Below are 20,893 nucleotides of genomic sequence, written 5' to 3'. Positions count from 1 at the left end.
TTAAGGTTATTGCTTATCTATTTATTTACATGTAAATAAGTAAAGCATATCAAATCTTCCAAAAACATTTTGGTAGCAGCAGGCTTAAATAAAATGAGTCGGCAAGGTCTTGTCAACAAAAAGTGAGAGAGGCTTCAGCAAGAGGAGAGAGTTTAATGGTGCGGAAGAGTGTGTTGCCATCACAGCTGTTAGACAAGAGCTGTAATGAAAACAAAAACATCCTGAAGAGAAAATAAGTCTATAGATCTGTCAAAACATGATGTTGCCATGCATCAAGCCCAGTCAATAGCACACTCTGAAGCCTGTACAGGCAGTCCTCGGCTTACGAACGCCCGACTTACGAACACCTGTACTAACGAACCAGCTTCCATGAAACATAAAAAATCACATTGACTTAAGAACACAAACTCGCAATTGCAAACTGAACCGTCGAACTATTTTGTTCAGAGGAGCGAGCCTATGCGAGATGTAATGAGTCAGCCTCACGCTGGGCTGGGAATGTGTCTGTGTGCACGGACGGTAGTTTCGTGGTTAGCGCGCTGCGGTACGAAAACAGCGACCTGAGTACCTGTTGTGGTGTGTAAAAATCACCACTGGGGAGACAATGGTGGCTGGACGCGTTGCTACCAACCCCCTCGTACCAGCCTTCATAAATGCTACTCGCTTACAGCACTTGCTCCTACAGCCTATTAAGGCTATACAGGGAGTCTTCCTCTTTGTGTGCACATATCTTTGTCTTTAGGGATGTGAGCACTAGTGCAACGGTCAGCGCGCTGTGCTACCAACCTGCCTACCAAAGTTCAATTCCCGCTAACGATCAACACCAGTGACGATTAATTGAATGGGACCTGGGCCCCCCCTAGGTCGACTCAGCGTCAAATGAGTACCTGGTGCAGTGTGTAAACATCACCACTGGGGAGACAAAGGCGACCGGGGCGTCGCCACTCCACCCCCTAACGTAGGCACTGCTCGCTAACAGCACTTGCCCCAACAGTCTGTTAAGGCTACACGGGGACATCGTTGTCGTGTGTGTGTCTGTGTGCGCTTTGTGTGTGCGCACATGCCCCATGTGTGTGCAATTGTGGTGACTTATTTCCCCCCTTCCGATTACAAGCTAACATCAGGACTCAAGGTAAGTGAAAATAAAACTGTTTTTTTTTTCTATTTATGTTACTTTATTTTGTTTACTATACAGTATTTTTTTACAGTGTTACATGCAAATGTTAAATATTTATCTTACTTATGAGTTTAACAATGGTTCCCTTTTTTGTTGAACCATAACACATTTCATAACACTGACATTTAAATAGTGCATTATTGTTCCGACTTAAAAACGGATCCCAGGAACGAATTAGGTTTGTAACCTGAGGACTGTCTGTGTGCTGCTGTGTGCTTACCTTCACCAAACTCATGCACTCTGCTGATTCACAAGGGCTTTCCATATAGCAGGTGTTGCTACCCACCAGATTGAAAAGTTTGCGTGTGTAAGACCCATCCATCCGGGCAGGAGGATGTGAGATTCACTTGTGATCTGGCATTGGCATCGAATATCCAATGCTTTCACGAGTGTTCACTCAAAAACGGAACGTTATCTTGTTTCAAATTCTGGTGAAAGATGCCACTGCAATAGGCAGTTGTCCTTCACATATTTTAGGGTAGTTTTATGATTAAAAGTGTAATGGAATTCCATCTCACTCATCACACTAAGCCACAAAACCAAGTAATCCCACCAAATGTTGTACTTTAACAAGACCCACATGAGTGCACTATAATGCCAGTGTAATAGCACATGACCAATGTGAAATATTTATCATTCATAAAAAATATTTATTATACTGTGATTAAATAACCGAAAAATACAATATACAACATTGAACATTTACAGCTCTTACTCGGCCTTAAATATGCATAACTGTATTGTTTGTGTTGACGTTAGGCTGACAAGATGCATTATGCAATTCATTTTATGCAATGCAGTTGCTTCACGCAATTGCTCAGTGTTATATCTTGGAAATTCACTTGCACACGCATGTATAATTTACATATTCCATCAATCAAACTCAGCCCGAGTTTGTATGTGTGTTACATATAGCCTATAATTCCTTTGTAGAGTTACAAGGGAGTAATTACATATTATTATGAAAGGAGTTTTGTGTACCGAAAGCTTTAATTCCTAGCAACATGGTATTGTCACGCTTTAATTTACCAGCATATTACACGCATACTGCACAAAACATAGTGAAACAATATAAATCATGTTTACTACTATAATATGACATAATGTACATGTTGGTGTACGGTTTGCATTAGTGTTTTTTTGTACCGATTGCTATTACTTCATTGCTTTACATAATTTTGTTCATATTCTTTGGAACCAAAGAATATGAATTCCTGCAGTCACGAAAGTTTTCAATAAAAATAAAATTTTGGTCCAACAAGCCGTAACAGCATCGTGTATTACGTATACCGGTTCTTTCGGTAAAAGTATGTATTCCTACAGTCACGAAAGCTTTAAATCAAGATTGATATGTATTCTTAATTACGTTGTCAATTTTCATAATATGAATTTGCTGTTCTGATGTATTTATTTTAGTCAAAGTTTAAAGATGATCATTAAATTTAAACCCCCCATCCCCAATCACATACAACAATAATATAAACAATCTAACAGTGTATTCACAAAGGGCTGTACATATACAATCAATATCCATCCCTCTTTGAAAGAAATTATTATTTAAATTAATTTCTTTCGACGTGATTTTACCGAAAGAACCAAGGAGTAATTCCTGCAGTCACGAAGCTTCGAATCTAGTTCAATGTCCATCCCATCATTAATCCACTGCTGGATGAGGTCCTCCCCACAACGTGTAGACATCAGGACACAGCACAGCAACAACAATGGATTTTTGCTCACAATTCTCTGCTGCCCACAACATAGCCCTGCAGTCTATAACATATGTCGTGCATGTCACGAATCCAAGCACAAACCATGCTCAAACATTCCTAGTTTCGGAGATCTGATGGAATCGTTGCACATTCCGATTAATTTGGTCATAGGCAACCATGGATAATGTGCTCAATAATGCATAGCATTATGCTATCATTATTTAGCACATGCATTTCATTATTTCATTGTCTTTGTGTATGACAGACCTGAAATGTAATTGCATAGTCCTGCAAAAAGAATAGAACACAAAATTAGCCGCACAAGACAGCACGTGGATCTTTGTCTTATTCTGACAGTGGGTTGCAGGACATACCCACTGAGCATGTGAATTCGCTCCGTGTTGTACTTGAGAGGGGTGAGGTCCTGGCGCAGCACCTGCAACGCCTCCAGCAGCTTGCCATCTTCCAGGTACTCCAGGTACTTCTGCTCCAAGAGGAGGAACTTCATGCGCTGCATGGCCACACAAAGCCATAACACACACACACACACACAGCAAAGATGATACTAAACAGTCGTATGTATGTCTGTACACGTGGCTTGCAGTCGCAAAACAGAATGGAAATTTCATTTTCCTACAATTTACATCTAACAATATGGATTGTGCTTGAAGCCACTCACTGAAAGGCTTATTATGGTACAATGAAAATGCATTTCACACTGCTCACACCAATTTAACCATGATACAGTTAATGACAGATATTGTAATGACAATTAACCAATATGATGAGTGACTGATACAAGGCAGTATAATGTGTGGCCAGAAATGCACGGTGTTCGTGGGTCACACAGCAGTCTTTACTGTATCATTACCCATTGATTTATTCATAACTCCAATGACTTCACCCTAGCCTACCTTTCCCCTACTCTGTTTCTCTGTCTTCTCTAGGTATCTCTGTCTCAAGGCCCTCACTGTTTTCAAGTTCTTCCATCAACTAACTCCTACCTGTCCTCTGTTCCAGCAATCAAAATTCCCAGTCAACCTCTAATCTATGGGTGGCTGCTCATTCTCTGCTGTGACGCCGACTGTCTGGAACTCATTACCTCTGGCTGTCTAATATGCCGACTTCCTTGCCATTATTGATTTTGGACTCAGGACCAACCCTTTTTTACTCTATGAGTAGCCCACTACCACTTTTAAGTGCCTTCAATAGTACCTTAAAAACAATCATCTGTAGTTTCCTACTCCTCTTTGTACAATGTCTGGACAAGCGGTAGCATGTAGTCACTCCACAAATTAACATTGCTAGGTGTTGTATTCGATTTAAAAAACTAGTGAAATAATGATATATTGTTGTCCTGTAAAATACATTCATTTACTCTACACTTGTGTGTAGGCAAGAGACACTAATAGTACATCTTGTTTTTTTGTGCTGTTTTACAATTAAAACATTGCATGTGTTTGAAAACTTAAATTAAAATACTGTATCATAAGCATTTATCATTAGGTGTGTAGCAATGTCATCAATTAATATTGGTTCTTTAAGCTCACCACACACACACATAGAATCACATGTGTTACAATGCAGAAATGTATGGTTACATATGCTGTAACATATATATAAATGAATGCATTTTATGAGGATAAAAGTTAACTCGAGCATTTCAACTAATGCATATTAGCCTGCTATGACATATGAATCACAAACATGGTCATTAACAATACAACTGAACTGAATCTGAAAAGCGCACAAAGTAGTATGGAGAGATGCATGCTTGGAATTACACCGAGACAAAAATAAAAGGAATACATGCATCAGAGAACCCATACGGAGATTAAAGACAGCTTTCAAATTCTTAATGACATTAAGTGGACGTGGGCAACACATATCGTCAGAAGGAATGACAGTAAAAACATAATAATTAAGTACCGTTGCTCGGTGGATTATATTACATTACAGCATCACGAGTGATAATGGATGGGGATGATATTCTTGGTTCTTTCGGTAAAGTTACGTGACTTTACAGAAAGAACCAAGAACATGAATCGCTGCAGTCACGAAAGCTTTAAATCAAGATCGGGGATGACTTCATTCAGCAGTGGATTGATCGTGGCTGCTGATAATGATCATGTGCTACATGTAATGAGGTGTCAAGTGACGCTTGCAGCCACGGGGCGAGCTTGACTCGAATCACAGTGCTGGGTTCAGGGGGGGGGGGGGTTGGTAAATTGTTGCATCCATCCATATTTATCGCACTACGCCTATAACTGTACTCGGACATGACAGCGTGCATCAACCATCTGAGTTTCCCCAAGTCAGGAAGATGCATTTACCCATAACGTCTAATACTTGACTTATTGTTCAACATTATTCCATAGCTATTTACTTTATCTACTTTTCAACAATTTTACACCGAAAGCAGTCTTCTAGATGAAAATAAATTCCTCCCCCTGTGTATTAGAAAGCTGTATTCGCAATGACATTGTACAAGTGGCTTTTACAGCACTTCAAACTATTGCCCTAAAATTATACATATTTATACTTTAAAAAAATGGAAATGAATAATCGGGGTTGAGATCATTGTGATTGCACTGGGTCGCAGAGAGGGACGGAGCTTATGGGTGACACAAGGCGGACACACGAGCCCACGGCTGGCAAAGCCAGCCAAGCTGCGCCTCTCTCCGACACCATTCGCGTGCCTGGAATTGCTGCAGACAGTGCAAGATGCAGTGGCAGGTCGAGCCGACATTACAAAAAAAACGATTACAACATTCACTGGCAATCAAAACTGCAAAAAGGCTCCGGCTCGCATCTCAAAAAAACACACCTCCCCATTCTTGCCCTTGAGCAATTTCTGATACATCCACACGTGAGAGAGAGAGAAAAAAACGGGACAATGTTTGGCGTACATTAAAACGGACACGGGGCAACAAAATCTCTCAACAAACGAGCACAGGACAACAACTGCACCATACACACAAACTCAACACCAACAATGCCAAGACTTACACAGTGGCCTTAGACACCTACAGCGAGCGACTTTAGGGTGATATGAAATCCATCGAGAGGCACTTAAACGTGTGCGTCTATATAAAATGTGAGCCCAGCCGTGATGGGCACACAACGCACGCTGTGAATAGCTGTGCACACACAGTGGGGCCTTGGCAAGAAGTTGTTCCCCGAGCCAAAGGATTCCCCTTGTGTCACTTAAATCTTTTAGGAGGTAGTGGAAAGAACCAAGGCTTATGCCTCTGCAAAGTCATAACGTGACATATTCGCTGAGATACGCTTGTAAGAGTGACTGACATGGGTGTGTTGTCGGATCCATTCCATTTCTCATAAATGTAGGAGGAACTTTTTATTCCAAAGGGTTTACAGTAATCGTGTCCACGCTGGTTTGTTTAAGGCCATTCGTAATGGTCTATCTTTTATCACGGTGAAAGTTTCCGCAACGTTTCTTAAACCAAAATCATTTTTCGCCAGCTCCAACACACTTGTTTTTATATCAATGTGTAACCGCGAAATAGTAAAAGACATACGTGTGTACGTTTTAAAAAACCTAACTTGTACCGCATCAACTAAACCATTGACTTACACGAGTACAAGCTTACATGAGTACAAGCTTTGAGTAAGTTTTATTCACTGTATGAAAAGAATGCGTTAGCAAACTCACGCATGGCATGATAAGTTTCGCAAATAAATACCACACATTGGGGCTGCTGCTGTTTCTTAAACAACAAAAAAACATTTCGATTTAAAGCTTTCGTGACTGCAGGGATTCATCTTCTTGGTTCTTTCGGTAAAGTCACGTGACTTTACCGAAAGAACCAAGAAGAAAAAACAAAAAAACACTACGTGGAGGACACAGAGAATGCAGTGGAATTGAACAAAAGCCATTAAAACGTGAGGCCGAGCTGGCAAACAGGAGGCGGGGCAGGGGAACGACGGGGAAAGGAGACTCGGGCTGCTGCTGTAAGCAGAGCGCCATGTACCCCCCCTCCTCCTCCCTCCTGCAACTCAGCCATTACGTGGGCTCAAGACGAGAAGGAGACATCGTACACGCAGAACAACAGTGCCGAGTTGGGAGACGTAAACGAAATGGCATTCAAGGTGCCAAGATCAATTTACCCATCGAGCAATACGTGATATTTCAAGACAATTCGGATTCCCTCGGCCCGGAATAGGGACCGTGGCCGGCTGGGTGCTGTTAAAGGGACCCGCTGGGTTTTAAAACTTACGGTCGGGGCAGCACGTCACATATACGCGTGGCCAAGGAAGCCCTTGGTTCCAATACGAGCTTGTCTCCACTGACCAACAAGCAGGCACTCACATTAAAGAACCAAACACCAACCACGGGAACTAACCATTTACAATGCCAACGCTCTGCCATGGCCAAGGGCTTGCTGAGCCACTTGTGTAGACTTGTTGATAGTTGCTTTATGACTGCATGCAAAAAAACCTTACAGTAACCGATTAAAATAGGAAGGCATCTCCGAGTCTCATAATTCGAAAGTATAGTTAGTGTTTCTAGTATTTACTGTACTGTTTTACTATGTTTTGCAAAGGTTTTTTTTTACCCCATTAATTCTACGGACTATCGTATACTGACTACATGGTATATATGCACTTTGGAAAGAAGTTATAAAATTGCATGTTTAAATGAGTACATTTGCCGGTTTGGTCTACTTAAGCCGCTGTGAAATTTAAATATAATGAACAGACCAAGTTACCCTCTCTCACATTGATAAACTGAATGCTAAAAATGTATATACTGAAAAAGGCATTTCAAATTACCGCAACGTCAAATAAATTGCTCGCTAATGATATGCACATTATATTCAATCACGACAATCATACCATTTCCAAACATTAGGCAATAAGCCATTTCTATATCTTTTTTACTATGTAATACCCTTGATTTCACTAATAGCTGTATGTTAATTTACAACACCTTTAACCGCGTTGTGTTACCCTTTGATCAAAGCACGTGGAATCTACTCGATTTCAACAGATATCAGAAGCTAAGCAGAATCCTAATCTTTATTTAGACTGGGTTGTGCCTGGGGACTCTACTTGATTGGGCAATCACCATGCATAAAACAGGTGTTATAGGATTTTGCGGGCTTCTGCGGGGCTCTGTCAGCAAGGGCCATTTGCAACATACATTTTTGTACTATGCTATGCCCTATGTCCCTTGCCTTCACCAACCTGTACTGCCAAGCTTGGTGACATTTGGTCAAATAACCACCCCCTCCCCATGGGGAGGCCGTCATCCAGCAGTGGATTGACAAAAGGGCTGTACATATACATCACTGTATTTAAATGGGCAGCCTAAAATACGTTTAAACGGCACAGCTGAGGATAGGCATATACGTGTGGGATTTCATCCATCTCCTAGTCAGTGATGCATGCACATGCAGCAGCAGCTCCTGCATCTACAAAGACAAAGATCCCCAGCGTATAGCCTTAACAGACTGTTGGGGCCAAGTGCTGTTAGCGAGCACCTATAAAGGCCGGCACGGCACACGAGGGGGTGGGTGGCCAGCACCACGCCCGGCCGCCTTTGTCTCCCCAGTGGCAATGTTTACACACCGCACCAGGTACTCATTTGAGGCTGAGTCGACCTAGGGGAGGCCCAGGACCGGTTCAAATAATCGTCACTGGTATTAGCCGTGAGCGGGAATCGAACCCGGGTCGCCAGGTTCGTAGCACAGCGCGCTAACCGCTACACCACCGCTCCCCGCATCTACATGTACACACACGCACATTGACCGTCTTAGTAGTATTCATGCCACCCGTAGCATGGACAGCTAAAGTTAAAACAAATCGAAACTTTTTCTATTTTTTTTACAGGTAAGGCCCACTGAGCTATACAGCTCTTTTTCAGAAGCGACCTGGCCAAAAATGATAGCTCAACGAAGTGGCTTATCATGTGAAAATTTATAGCAATCAAATACTGTACTCTAAACGCATGTTGATTCTAAATGGAGAGAAAAACCAGAGGACCTGGAGAAAAATCCACACGACCACGGGGAGAATACACAAATTACAAAAAAAGGCATACTCCCTTGTGAATTTTAACACGTAGGCTTTCGCGACTAATATCATCCATAATATAGGTTGTTTTTGGGTTAGATCATGTAAATATAAATGTGTCGTTAAACCCGCCACAGCCAATTAGTCAGGTTTGTCATGTAAACAGAACATGCCAATTCGTTACTAGTACAGCACACCGGTGTTGGAAAGCAAATCCACAACATTTACAATCCGAGTAGGACGTTTTGCCAGTAATTACAACGAGTTTCATCAGGCTACATCCAGATTTGTGGATTGTTTGAGCTGCAGACAATTCAACAAAGAGCAAAGGTAGAGTCCGAATGCAGTTGATAGGAAAAATATATTACCATATTGTTACACAATGCTTCAGATACTCATTTGCTCATCAGAAGCAACGTTCTGGTTACAAGTGCAGAAGGACACTATTGGGCAGTTGGTTTCGAATATTCTCAAGGGCAGTTCAACCAAAATAGGCATACAGTAAATGTGTTGTCTCATCAGCTGTCATTTTGACCTGAACAGCATTTGCATTCTCTTTTAACCATGTGAAAGAGATGAAATACAGCGCACTGTTGCAATTTGTGTGCACAGCAGAAACTTGGAATATTCCATCACTACCGCTGCATGCACATGAAGAATTGTTATTCAATAAAACCTGATTTACTGGCTTAAACTCAAATATATACGTAGAATTGAATGGATTTACCTGAGCTGGCCTCACAAGGAACACTACTGGTGCTCCATTGTCATGAATCTACTTTGTATACGAACACCATATACTCTGACCACAAGCACAATGTTACCCTCTTCAGAGATGACAAACACCTCAATTCTTAAAGTGGAGTGAAAACTCGTTAGGATCAGTCGTGCACCATAATAATTTAACAGGACATTTTAGCTACGAAGAACACACCTGTTAACTTTGATTAAACACGCATTTAACTTATAGCCAGCTGCTGAAGAAGCCCTGCGGAGTAAGTGGCGTTCTTTTCAGAGTAAAAAAAACCCAGCAGCAGTGACCAAAGGCAACATTAATAACCACACAGCCTTATTTGCACAGATGCAGGCCCGCTGCTTGTCACGTCCACTTCTCCTAGGGCCCCCGTGCACATACTTATGCAAGCATTGCACTAGGGTTAAGTTACGCAATGTATTAGAGAACTATTGCGCATTCAACGCATTTAAAACATTACCACTGTCAAAAGCTCAAGAGACGGCCGTGATAAGCATCCCGCAAAAAAAAAAACCTAAGACGTGCAACACACGGTATAGGCTACATCGGGTACTGTACTGCAGGACACACTGTCACACGCATCGGTGCAGGTTACTCAGCTGGCAGCTGCTTAAGTTGGCGAGCACTCGCTCCACACACGAATAGGATCCCACTACAACCATTCGGGGTTCATCGACAACAGAAATAATGTGGCATCCCCTTGTAAGAACTACGTCGGCCCAACAGCATCGCTACTATATTTGTAGTGTCCTCTGTCTATGAAAAATCCTGCTGTTTACAGCAATCTCTGCCCATCAGTGTTTGCCTTGAATTAACATGATGAGGGTAAAGAGTAGTCATTTATTACTTGACATTATGACAGCGGTGAGCCATCCCATCGCTAAAATAAGTCTTGTTGACTTTATTCCGCATTGTGACATGTTCCAGACGGAGGCAGAGGGCCAAGTTGTAGGCTGCATGGTACACAGGATTGCCCAACTGTATCGCACGCTTCCATTTTACAGCTTGAAAATGTGACACTGGAAAAAAACACACCAATGAAAGCTCGGATACATGAACAATGTGTAGACAACAAAGTATATAACCATCAGAACTAAAGGTACAGTAAATTATATGAATCCCAAGCCTTGTGCCCCCATGTTGTTTTAACTATACTTATTAACCAATGGCGGTCAGTGGGGGATGAGGTCAGAGCATGATTCAGGACCAGTTCAGATATCATTCGCTACATGTCACCACCTGTAGCCAGGAATCAAACGTATGGGGTTCACAGAGTGCATGCAGCAGTGCGCGAACCACAGTACCACCTAAAAAAGGTACACGCATTGTAAATTACAGACAAAGCCTGGGAATGGACGACTGTGAAGTTGTAGGATATATAAGGAAAACATTTTCCATTGCACTTTGCAAAGTTAATGTAAATTACGTACTTGCAACATGGCCTCAAAAACCCTTTTTTCAATGACAGCTGTACCCAGTTCCCCCTTACAAAAGAACCGTGGGCTCCAACTTGTTAAACACACAATTAATATAATGATAATACATCAGCCAGTGTTAGTAGTCTTCATTGGCTTTTCATTAGGAATGTAACAATTCACCCCATTGCAATTAAATTAGTTTTCTCAGTTAGACGTTGTGACTATGTGAAAAAATAATAATAAAAATCTTTGTCATGTTATTAGTAACTTATTTATATATTTCTCATCTGTTACATCCCATATGTATACTTTGTTTGGCTCTATTAGTCTATAATATTTGCCAATCCTTTCCATAAATTGTAAATAAATTATCCTTACATGTGTAACACATGTATGATCCTATGCATTTAATGTGAGTGTACGGAATTATTTTGAATCGCTGCATCATTACGCTGCATCATTACATATCTACATTCCACTACAGTTTTGGTACACGGTGATTCACAAAGCACACTTCCGTGCATATACACGTTTTCAGCCCACCCACATACACCAACATAAGCAGTTTCAACTTGTTTTCACATATCCAGAGCATTTCCCACATGTCAACGCAGTGTGAAGCAAATAACATTATAAACTTTTTGTGGAGCCAGACAAATCACTGAATAGCCACTTTCCCACGCAATGGTTCAAGCGTTTATGTTAAGTCAACTACATACAGTATTATAATTAACTACTTTGTGTGGCTATTTACTCGGGTACACTTAAAAATGACCACACACTTACAAGCTACGTACACCCCCAGTATGTTGCTGCTACTGATGCTGACGACACTAACAAAGCCCCGCCGCCCCATTACCTCCCATCCAGCGGCACATGTGGGAATAGAGATGAAACTTTCCCCACCCCCACCTATTTTAGTATTGTTAAATTAGTCGAATAATCGAACCATACAGTCGATTATCATCAATGGAATTGGTATAGTTACCCATTGCTCTTTCGTATGGCTGATTTATAAGCAGAGGAACAAATACAATTTAATCAAAGTATCCACAGTTAAAATCTACACGAAACTATGGATTTTGTGGCATGTGTGTGACTAATGCTGATAAACCTTCAGCTCACTCCGACATCAGCAAACGAATGAGGCTGTGTCCCTGAATGCTTCAAGTCACACGATAATAGGACCACGAATGGTGCTGGGTTTGCAGTTGTGAAGTGTGGCCTGGTTATCCCTTTAGCCATCAGGAGCCCAGTGCCTGGCCAGACCGGTTTCTGATTCAGCACTGTGGCACTTGCAAAGCATTGTGGTACACACAGAGGCAGACGCATAACATCCCATCCACTCGAAAGTTTAAGCCTCCAAAAACGATTTAGTTTCACACATAAAACCTAACACATATTGCACAAGTAGTTATTTCAGCACAAGAACAAAAAGACAAGGGTGAATTACATATTTAATAATGTAATGAATTTTACAAGAAAGATAACACGTGAAATTATTGAAAATAATTCACAGGCAATGTATACAGTGGTATCAACTGTGCATTTACATATGTATGCACGTGTGAAGGGGGTTACGGCTGTACTGCTAATACAACTAACTATACGAGAGCATGATCTTCGATCATGACTCGTAAATAAAAAGTGGAAATTAAATAATACGGAAGCTAACAATTAAAAGCATACAAATGAAGATTGTCTCTATAACGTACGTCAGTAGTATTTCAAGCTCCGATTACATGCTTTATTTTCAGGGAGGAGAAAATGTGCACGTTTAAACAAAAACAATAACTGAACGTTAAATCAATTCCTCAAACAACAATTTCGGCCTTGACTGTAAGATAGATAAAAGTACCCAATTTGTGTTATTCTCTCACTTGGTTAAATCCAATGTTCACACAGAAAATGTGAAGAAGAAATCGAACTTGATTAGAAGCGACCCTACTTTCGAAATTGTATTTACTGGCAGCAGAAAATGACTACAGTTTGTACATTACCTAACGTCTAAAGGCCGAATAGTGAACAGAGAAAAGCTCAGTTGTAAAAAAAAGTCAATAGTCAAAAACACACTTAATAGCCAGACTTGTATAAAAAATAATTCTTAAAATTCTCAGAATTCAGTAAAGTGGCCAAATGCCTTAGTGGAAATAAGGCACCCTGAAGCATTCAAATTTATAAAAACTCACGATGTCAAGTGTACACAAGTTTCATGTACAGGGTAATCGACACGAAACGGCAGTGCCTTTACCTATGAAAGTTTCAATACAAAGGCCTGAGAAGAATGTGAAAAAACTCGCACATCAAGTGTGAGTGTTGATGGAGTTACTTCCACGACATGAATGATGTCGTACGTCCAAATATTGAAAACATACTAAATGTAAAACACGTAACCGTTTATCCCATTTACATTATAAATGAACTACAACATACATCCATAAAGGAAATAAAGCATGTCCTTCATTTATGCTTGCTGATCCAGGAAAGCCTTGAGGCTTGACTCCCTTTGAAGAGGGTCCTGCCAAATTTTCGCAGCAGGAAGTGATATTGCCGACTGTAATCCCAATTGAGTAATTGCTGGTAGTTTTTCACCATTTGGTATGTGTGGCCGGTACCAGTGATATGATACGTTCACTTTTATATTTTGCTATGGAACGAAAATTATGCACAGAACAGGGGAAGAGCAAACTAACTCAAGACAGAAAGGTGTCCGAGTCAGGAATTGAACCTAGGTCCTTCTTGATGCCAGGCACAAGTGTTACCACTGCACCACCCAGCTGCCAAGAGCGTCATATAAAGAAATTGTACAGTTTAACAGCCAATAACCCATAAAATAATAATTAAAAGTACATAATTATTGGATGTCATGATACAATACCCAAATTACTGTATGTAGCCCATGATCTAAAAGGGTTGATCTGTAACAATTTGGATGGAAATACTACCAGTATTCACCATCAGTAGTATTCACCACAAGTAGAAATCTATAGCATCTATATTACGGGTATTTTCTATTTAGTTTCATATCTTAGGTTTATCAAAACAATTACCAAAATGATATTCTTCATAAAACATACATATTCCGGTACCCTTCTTTCATTACCCTTGTCTCATCGAATGTACCATTCTGATCTTGCTATCGCACACATGAGATATATAAATACAATTCTCAAAGAAAATAACTATTATCAATTGTCAGCCTGGGCCGTACTGATAATAAAAAAACACTCCTCGCCAATAACTCAAGGGAAAAAAAATATTGGCGGAGAATCAGTGTGCAACACTTTTGGCTCTTAATTTTAGGTATTTATTTGAAGTATATTTATAAAAAATATATATATTCTTTGCAGGTGGAAGCTTGTTTTCCCTTTTTATTGAATTCTACACAAAACCCATTACTTCCCAATGCTTGCATGCTCTTGTATTTTGCAAACAACCAATTGTTGGAAACACATGCCATACCCTTAAAAAGGTAGGGACAACACATGGGAGTTCATGTCAATTGAAGCAAGTCTCTCATTGCAGATAATTGATTACTGCAACTTTACTGCACTCAACACCTACTTAAACACTCCCTTTAACATAAGGTGAGCGTTACATGTGAAAAATCAAGGAATGAAATCCAATACTTTGAGCAAGGTCAGTGTGTCTACATTCACAAAAGATCACTCCGAAGACTTGTACAGACCATTGAGAAATTACCATATATTAATTAAAGCTGTGTTGACCACTTATCCCATGGCCATTATCGTCTCCCCAGTGGCAAAGACAACACTGCACACTCGGTCATATGAAGTTTACGTGAGCCAGTGATTCTCGTGCACTATGATAAACATTGTCACTACTTCTTATGTCACGATTGCAAAACTAACTACCATATCACTGCATCCTATCACTATTCTCAACCACACACATAAAAAGTGCAGTGCGTGTAAAATTTGTTACTTTAATGTTAAAGATAACATTTGGTCATAAGCCTTCAAGCTTATTTATATTACACACACAAAATGAGCAGACAGTAATGACAATTTAGTGAATTCATTTAAATAGTAACGCACTTCTGAAATAACCTTCACAATTCGAGAACTTGGTGATGTTTTGCGAGGGCTGGGAGAAGAATATGAATTTCCAGTCGAGTAATTTTCTATTTGTGTAATGTCTTTTTAGGACAATAATGAGCATGCGATCCATTGTCTTCAATAACATATATAAAAAAAGCACCTAAACTATTTACAGCAGCAAATTAATATTTACATGGCCAACAACACCACACGTAATAATTTGATCAGGCCAGTGCAAATGATGTTTCTACATTCGACTTATTTTATTTAAAAGTTTCGTTGAGCCCACTGAATACTCTCCAAATCCTCCATTACATATACTTGTGGCATTTTTGGATGAAAGGGCCTGAGAACAGTGAAAAAAGCAGTTAGCCAAATTTACTTTCAGAAAAGTAAACAAGTAAAACGGTGTCGTCATTCTGGTATCCAATTGGGCAACAAATGCCAGATGCCATAAACTTGATAGTAGAGTCATCCAGAGTACTTTACATCACTGAGTGGAGCACAGCTTGTGTATGTGTCCTTGCAATAAGCAAGCTGTCCACTTGTAAAGGTGTGCATATTAACGTAAAATAAAAATCACGAAATGTATCAGGTTTTCCATGACACATCATCTCATTGCTGCATTTCAAATAACAATGAAAATGCGGCATTTACTTTTATCATCCCGCACAAACCAGCCAACCAACTGCTTAATACTTTGCTGCAAGTATGTCAATGCTATATGATTGACCACTGGAGTACAAGGAGTGTGCAGGAATGACATTTCAGTTAACCATGTATGATAACGGGAACCAGAAAGGGATACAAGAAATATAATTCCAAAGCAGCACCAACAAAACTAAGGCCAAATCTCCATATTGGTAAATTATTTTGGCACACATTTGGATGAAAGATAGGTGCTTTCTTAAGGATATAGGAGTGTTTATTTACAAAAATGTTCCTTAGTTCATAGAGAAAACCATAGCTAAAAATCACAATTTTGAAACACCGGGAAGAGGTGGAGCAGTTATTAATGCGCTGAGCTATAAACCCAGTGACCGGAGTTTGATTTCCAGCCATGGCTAACATTAGTGGCGAGTGATACCTGAACAAGTCCTGGGCCCACCCTTCACCAACTCAAACTTGCAAGCATGGTGAAGGATCATGGATGACCAAACACCCATGACAGACAGGAATGCTGTAAATTGATACTCCCCTACTTTAATTATTTTAATGAACAACAATTCTTGCAGATGACTCCCTACATCAAAATGGGTTTTAAAACATGTGGGGCAAACAATCTGAAGTATGCAATTACAAGGAAACGGCTCATATTTCTATTACAATTGCATTTGTCGAGTTTTAGCCACCTTCGAAGGGGCCCCAGAAGCCCACACCACCATGCGAACATTTATGTTGCAATGCCTATGAAAATGATCTCGTCTTCAAAAACCTTAGAGTATTTGGGCATTGTTTCCATGACAGGCCTCCGCAACCGAAATACTGCACTGTATACCAATGTATTAAATATTTCGTGTGCCACTGATGGTATACATAATATGCTGCAATGACTTAACATTTCTGGGGAAATGCGTTCAGATTTCAAATAGAAAAAGGTGTGCTTGATGTGGTACAGTGCAGGACAGTGCGTTTTCCACCTTCACTAAAATGCCTTGTAGATTATTTCTCAAGTAAAACTTGATCCGGCAAACACGTGTGTGGAAATCTGTCCTGTCTGCAGTTTAGACAGTGGTTCAAAGTAGTGCGTGTTATCATGAGGTCTGCCTACAATTTGTTATACTGAAGTGCCTATAAAAAAAAACATTTATCGTATTATTAAACAATTCAAAATAACGTGCATTCTGAGTGGCTATAATGCAAGTCCTCGATGCTGCATTATGTAAAATGATGCGCTATGTTAATTCGCAATTTTACACTGTGGACAAGAAGATTAATTAGTCCGAGCATAATGGAATATACATGTGCGTGCAATTTTGGTCAGTGGAAAGCAATATTCACGATTAGAGGACACTATCAAGTATTTCACTAAATACTGTATCCATGTTAAACCATCATAATTTTAGAGCACATTTAGACCAAGAGTGTATTTTGCAACAACAACAAAAACCTGATAAAATATTGTACTAAACAATGAAACGCAAAAGCATAACTGAAAAATTAAGTGTTATTCGATTCATATCTCGTAGGTCACATTTATCACGAGTGTGTCGCCATGTGTGTGACTCCCGATGTCTTGACAGAGCTAAGAGCACAATGGCAACCAAACAAGAAAACAACAATGCCGGCAAAATGTTCTTTGCAAAACACATGACCGCATAATTATACATATTTCGCAGCACACATTACCCGTTTAAAAGCGCACGTGTATTATCGTAAATTAAAATAAATATGTATAAACTGCCAATTATAGAGTAAAGTGATTAAATTATATTCTCAATGGTGTTTGGCTCGCTGGACTCTATTTACATCACTGTAAAAGGTCTACTTGCTAGATTTTTTGACAACCACCACACCCTCCTCCCTGAATGTTAAAACACCAATCCTCACACTCGTGTCCCCAAAGCCTTTGTCCAAATCCGCCAACCCCACCCCCAACCAGTTCAGTGCAGGAAGCTGGAAAATAACGAGTCCCCCCCCCCTACCCCCATTACCGTTCGAAATAAAACATACAGTGCGTGTCAACGGAGATTTCTTTGTTCACACGTGAATTTTGAGTCGCAGGTTCTTGCAGCTAAGCATGAGACACTGTATGTTGTAGAGGCGCAACGCATTGTGACCTCTTAAACCCGATGCCGCACGGGTTATTCAATGCATTAATCTCAACATATTACTGGATTATAACCAGGCTGTGCACAGACGTGGACATTGTGGTAATGTAGCAGGAGACAGAAGGGGGGGGGGTAACAGTGGAGAGTGGATGGGTGGTTGTGCGAGTAGATAAAACATTTTGGCTGGCAACACGAGATGTCGAAATAGGTCGCAAGGCATGAATTCCTACCACGGTTCCGTTGGGCGAATGCACAAGAGGTTTCAGCTCATTTAGATCAGCTTCAGCCTGAAACACAAAGGCAACACAGCTGAGTGACCGGCTCGCACCGTCTCTCTCGGCAAAATGCTACGTGTGAAAAATATACAGTGTATGAAAATGAGTAGTGGTGTTCAGTGAAGAAATCCCGGAGATGTTTTTTTATATCTTCCACAACCCACACCCCCCCCCTGCAACCAGGTTCCGGTACCTTCTCCCACTCGCCATCCGTGACATGGCTGCGGAATTTGGTGGCTGCAGGATGTTCGAGCCGACAGCCGGATTCCTGCATTAGTAGGTCGACAGTTTGGCTGCAAGGGAATGTGGCGCAGACATTTAGGGGCATCATCAACATCATCATACAATTGTACCATCGCCGGGTACATCGCCAATGGCACGTGACCAACACACCATCACACACAGTAACACCAACACACCAGTAACCAGCAAACAATCACCAGCGAACCATCATCATATCAGCAACACGTCATTGTCACACTTGCCAGCACACCATCTCACCACAGGCTCACAAGTACACAACGCACGATCGCACCAGCACATATCATGACCACCACACCATCAGCAGCAGTAAACCATCAACGTTATGGCCAGCAACACCATCAAGACGACCGCTGGTCTCTCTCTGCCTTAACGGGACAATAATGAGGGCGCACACCCAACCACAGACGGCAGCAGTCTCGGCATTTAAGGGACATCAACAAAGCCAAGCTGACGAATCTGGCAGGCAATTCTGTCGCATTTCATTACACCGCTTCCATTGTGTTTCACCACCTCATCCGTTCCTCTGAGTCTTCACTACTCGCAACGTGGACGAGACGTGATCACGATTGTAGTGGTGGTTTCTGGCTGCCAATTAATTACCGTGTTAAGATACTGGATGATGGGGGGTGTAGAATTAAGCGCGGTGGCGAGGGTGGTTTGTGGTTTGTGCCCAGGGGTTCCGAGAAATCAAATGCGGAGGGTTTAGCGAGACAGCTTCGGCGAAGAAGGTGTGTTGGGGGGGGGGGTGGTTGGTCCATCGCGGCTCACCTGAGCCCCATCTCGTGTAGGTGCTGCCCGACCAGACGGATTATGTCCTCGTCCGTCTGCGACAGCCTCTTCTTCCGTCTGGCGGCCGCCCCCGCCGGCCCCGACCCGGCAGCTGAGCCCCCGCCAACCCCGTTGGCTTGGGGCGGCGAGCCGGGTCGAGAGGACGATCCTCCACCACCTCCACCACCACCTCCACCACCTCCTCCTCCTCCAGCTCCCGCAGTTGGGAGTCCTGTTGGTGTCGGCGGCGACGACGCCGAGACTTCCTCGGCGCTGCTCTCTCCGTTTCGAGTCGAGCTTGAAGCTGCCGCTGCGGTGGCGACTAAGGACGACGTGGACGTGGACGCGGACGGGGACGACGACGACGAGGAGGAGGCGGCGGCTGCGGCGGCTCCAGTGGTGGTAGAGGTGGAGGCGGAGGTGGTCGAGGCGGCGCCGTTGGCCTGCATGCCCGGCGGGCCGAGCCGCTGTTTCTTGCGTGGCGGCGGGGAAGCTCCACCGGCCTCGGAGTCTGAAGAGGAGGCCAGAGTTGCGCGCCGCGGCGGGTGCCGTGCGTCACCCAGCTGCCGGAGCCAGCTGCGACACGGCCGCCCGCGAACGATGGGTTGAATTAAATAATAATAATAAAATATGAGTGGTTGTTGTGTACGGTGATGTTGTTGTTGTTGTCGTTGTGTGTGTGTTGTGTGTGGGTCTCTAACACCGAACAAGACCACCCGGTTGCTCTATCGGCCGCCAACGGCGAGTAGCAACAGCCAACAACAACAACCCAGCGCTAACAATTGAACATACGACGACGCGAGGTGATGGTGGGGGTGGGGTGGGGGGCAAAGTCGCAACGGCGTAAAAAATGTTTAGTAGAAATTAAAGATAAATAAAAATAAAAAGGGGAGAGCGGCGGAGTGGGCGACGGCGGGAGACGTCGCCTCCTCCTCCTCCTGCTGCTGCTGCTCAGCTGGCCGTGACGTCACCGCGACGTCACATCCCCCCGCAGCCCCTCCCCCTCCGCAGCCCCGCCCCCTCCGCTTCCCCTCTCTCTCTCTCTACCCCCTCGACTCTCCACTACCCCCCCCCCCTCTTCCCACCCCCCAGCGCGACTTCCGGTTCAGAACCCAAACAACGCCACGTGCTTCCGGTTCTGGGGGGGGGGGGGGGGGGACGCGCGCACGTGGTCGCGTTGGTAGCAGTGCGTTGGCCTCGGCACTAGGACGAGGCAGGGGCATTGGCGTTTGAATCCAGATGTCACCGCCGGTGTGGGGGTCCCAGGGTTTTTTTTTACCTCCTCGTTCAGCTTTCGACGGCTTTCTTTTCGGAATACCTGCAGTTGACTTTGTTTAGAGGTGGTCTTGTTTTTTTAATCTTTTTTTTTAGCTTGGAGAGGCCTTCATCTAGCAGTTGCTTGATCCTGACTAATGCGTATATACATTGTCATGTGGAATAAACTTAGATGCGTAACTCGTTTGCTTTTTCTAGTACTGTACAAATTGCTTGGTAAACACGTTTGTACAGCCATTTATTATTTCATCATCAGCTCCGATCATGTAAAGTTTAAACTTTTATGCCATACAGTATCATTTACAGGGGTAACGGTCACTTTTAAGATCTTTTACACAATTGTCTACTCACAACCCATCATTATTTTTACCCTGCTGATGAGACT

General features: G+C 42.3%; 1 protein-coding gene across 2 annotated transcripts in view; it reads right to left on the bottom strand.

The window, feature by feature from the left end:
- The window catches only part of LOC133347121 (WD repeat-containing protein 26-like), a 49,198-nt gene extending 28,980 nt beyond the window's left edge, over positions 1-20,218 (bottom strand). Inside the window, exons 1-4 of one of the 2 annotated variants that reach the window (XM_061559105.1) lie at positions 19,234-20,218; positions 18,395-18,494; positions 18,157-18,213; positions 3,261-3,397 (exon numbers count right to left, since the gene is read on the bottom strand). In XM_061559105.1, coding sequence (XP_061415089.1) covers positions 3,261-3,397; positions 18,157-18,213; positions 18,395-18,494; positions 19,234-19,682 — 743 coding nt within the window. In that variant the 5' untranslated portion in view covers positions 19,683-20,218. The remainder of the gene's footprint in view (positions 1-3,260; positions 3,398-18,156; positions 18,214-18,394; positions 18,495-19,233) is intronic. The other variant, XM_061559104.1, reaches the window with a different exon arrangement.
- Between the last annotated feature and the right edge of the window lie 675 nt (positions 20,219-20,893).

Source organism: Lethenteron reissneri, chromosome 25 (genome assembly GCF_015708825.2).
Source record: "Lethenteron reissneri isolate LAM-NWPU_2019-01 chromosome 25, ASM1570882v1, whole genome shotgun sequence".
In the NCBI taxonomy this organism is placed as follows: domain Eukaryota; kingdom Metazoa; phylum Chordata; class Hyperoartia; order Petromyzontiformes; family Petromyzontidae; genus Lethenteron; species Lethenteron reissneri.
The sequence above is the reverse complement of the archived record's forward strand: the minus strand, read 5'-3'. Positions and strand labels throughout refer to the sequence as shown.